Source organism: Cenococcum geophilum, assembly GCF_001692895.1.
Source record: "Cenococcum geophilum 1.58 unplaced genomic scaffold K441scaffold_66, whole genome shotgun sequence".
Taxonomy (NCBI): Eukaryota; Fungi; Ascomycota; class Dothideomycetes; order Gloniales; family Gloniaceae; genus Cenococcum; species Cenococcum geophilum.
Window position 1 is genome coordinate 954,899 of NW_027137624.1, and position 3,313 is coordinate 958,211.

General features: G+C 42.4%; 1 protein-coding gene across 1 annotated transcript; it reads left to right on the plus strand.

Moving 5' to 3' along the window:
• Window positions 1-2,399: 2,399 nt before the first annotated feature.
• On the plus strand, window positions 2,400-3,028 carry K441DRAFT_669031 (uncharacterized protein; the record flags this gene model as incomplete). Its single annotated transcript, XM_067650093.1, is given in 7 exon segments — window positions 2,400-2,467; window positions 2,490-2,491; window positions 2,505-2,508; window positions 2,543-2,727; window positions 2,801-2,838; window positions 2,862-2,865; window positions 2,920-3,028. Coding segments are annotated over 4 exon segments (192 nt in total), but the record flags the coding sequence as incomplete, so codon positions are not given.
• Between the last annotated feature and the right edge of the window lie 285 nt (window positions 3,029-3,313).

Consider the following 3,313-nt stretch of genomic DNA (forward strand, 5'->3'; position numbering starts at 1 on the left):
CTACTTAATAACTAAGGAAGAATATAGAGAACACGTTAAATGGGTTTTAAAGAGATTATAAGAAGAATAAATGCTAGTAGTAATTAAGAAATGTGAGTTCTTTATAAGGAAGACCGATTTCGTTAAATTTATTATTAAGCTAGGTTATATTAGTATAGACCTAAAGAAGATTAAAGCTATAGTAAATTGGTAAGAACTAGAGAATATAACGCAGTTAAGGTTATTTTTAGGATTTTGTAATTACTATAGAAGGTTTATAGTATAATAGTTAAAGAATATTAAACTATTTACTAGACTTATAAAGAAAGAGAAACTATAGGTATAGGAAGATAAATAAAAAAAGTTATTTAAAGAACTTAAAGAATTGTTTACCTAGGAGCTAATCCTTAGGATTTATTAACTAGGATTAAAAATGGTTATAAAAATAAACGCATTAAACTTTATATTAGGAGTATACTTATTATAGAAGTATAAAAACGCATATTATCTAATAGCGTACTATAGTTAGAAGATAATACTACTAGAACTAAACTATAACTATTAGGAATGAAGCAAGCGGTCGTCACGTGTTGCCGCGGCACTAGCGTAGCGAGGAGTCTTAAGCTCCTCGCCCTTCGTCAATTAATAAGAATAAGCTTTTTAACCAACATTACTATAACCTACTTAAGTAGTTGTTATTGGTAAGTTACCCTATATAACTAACACTAATTAGTAGTTAAATATATAGTTAACTATAAAGCAGCTAGGTTTTTAAATAGAAGAGATAGTCTTATATAGGGGTGCTATATGCGCTTATATAGAATGGATCCTGGCGATATTATACTACCTTAGACTTACGGAAAACTAGTAATAGAAGTGTTACTAAGTACTAGGAGATACTAAGTTGCGTTTATTACATAAAACAACCACATTTACAAAGATTTGGTTAAGTACTTTAGATTAGAAGTATTACTAAACTTAGGGTCCTAAGTTAATGTCCAAAACGCGTTAAAAACAACCACCTTAATACCCTCCGTGTACCTTCGTAGACCGTAAGATTACGATTACTACCCAATTACACGTTAAATAACACTTATTTTCCTTAATCTTTTTATTAAAACGCGTTAAATAACTACCTTAATATAACGGAACCTTATAGCTTATACTACGGTAGGTCCTATTAATAGGCTAGGTGTATAGGAATAGATAAGTTAACAACGTAATAATAACTAGTAGAGTGGTTACCTAATAGATTAACTCTAATTATATTCTAAGAATTACTATAAGGAAGGAACTATCTAGGTAGGGATTAAGGATCCTTAAATATATAACCGTACTCCTAAGAATTCCTTCTTATACGCGATGTATGTGTTATCTATATTAAACGTAACGTCCTTCGCGTTTATTACAGCTAATATATTTAACTATTATGTAACTTACTTACTATTCTTCGTTATATGGTTCTATTGGCTCTATCTTAGACCGTGCCTATATTAACTAACTAGCTTCTTCCGACTCTTCTCCAAGTAGTTATAATATTGTACTTAAAGCGTCCATAACACTATCTCCCTCCTCTTTATCTTTATCCTTAAAGATACCTAACATCTTTAGGTTGTTTACTAGAGGTATAATATCCGTCTAATTAATTTAGTTAATATTGTTGCTTATTATGCCTAAAGCACCTTCTTCCCTTTCCTAGGTTAAGCGTCGCCTTCGTGCCGTATCTTTGTCACGGGACTCACACGTTCTCACGTCTCTGCGCGTTTTGACGTTCTTGACCCGTGCTCACGTTCGTCCCGAGACACCTACGCACGTTCCCCTGCAACCCCTATTTATACCCGTACCTGACCTGTTCTGTTTCTGCATCCAAATGTCTGTATCAACCACGCATAGTTACGCGTACGTAGCCTTCTTCAATTACTACCCTGTTTAGTATATTGTATTCCAGCTCGTACCTACTTCCGTGACACTACATTTGGATCCCTTTTCTATACCTGGCGGGCCTGTGGGCTACTGGTCGCGGAGCATGCCTTTCTACGCCTACGGGGTAGATACAGGAGCTGCTGGCTGCGGGTAGACTAGGACGCTGGGGTTCTGAACTGGTACGACAAGACACCACGCCGATACGCCTGTGGAATCACGACCTACCGACAAGACCTCGCGCCGCTACGCCTGCGAAACGAACCCGATAACCCGTCGTGCCGATAAGCCTACGACCTGACCCGAACACGACTAGGTAGAGCTTTGCTCCCTAGACCCCCGAACCCTGTCGCTTGCATCGTACTGCTGCCCGAACACGTCGCTTGCATCGTACTGCTGCCCGAACACGTCGCTTGCATCGTACTGCTACCTGAACCGACAAGCCTCGTGCCGATACGCCTACGAGCCGAACACGACTAGGTAGAGCCTCGCTCCCTAGACCCCGAACCCGTCGCTTGCATCGTACTGCTGCCTGAACCGACAAGCCTCGTCCCGATACGCCTACGAGCCGAATCTGTCGCTGGCATCGTACTGCTACCTACCCGAACCGATAAGCCTCGTGCCGATATGCCTACGAGACGACCCGTCGCTGGTACCGTACTACCACCGTCCGAACCTGCCGCCGAAGCTCTCTGCATCTGATACCCGAATTGTCTTAAGCCGCCCGAACCTGTCGCTAGCATCGTACTGCCGCCGCCGAAGCTATTCGCATCCGATACCCAGACTGTCCTAAGCCGCACGACCCCGTCGCTGGCATCGTACTGCTACCTACCCGAACCGACAAGCCTCGTGCCGATATGCCTACGAGACGACCCCGTCGCTGGCACCGTACTGCTACCACATGAACTGATAAGCTCCGTGCCGATTCGCCTACGGAACCCGAACACGTCGCTAGCACCGTACTGCTACCCGAATCTAATAAGATCCCGTGCCGATATGCCTATGGAACCCGAACCTAACGCTAGCACCGTACTGCTACCGACAAGAACCTGCCTACGATACGAATACTACACCGCATTAACAAGAACCTGCTAAGAATATACCTTACCACGACCACAAACACCGTACTATACTGCCGTTTAGGCCGATAAATACTACCTAAAACGCCCATTTTGGACCAAAAATTGGGGTAATTTTTTAGGGGGACCTAGAGTATAGGAAGGGAAGGCCGTAGAGCTGCTAGAAGCGAGAAAGGGACTGTACGAGCTTTAGTAATGCGTCTCCAAGCGGCGAGGACAGGAGTATAGCTGGCGACAGAAGCTGGGCTATACTTTAGGCCTAACAAGTCAGTGGCCTAACGATTAAACATAGAAGGACCGAACTGGAGGAGCCTGTGCAACGGAGGACGTAGAAG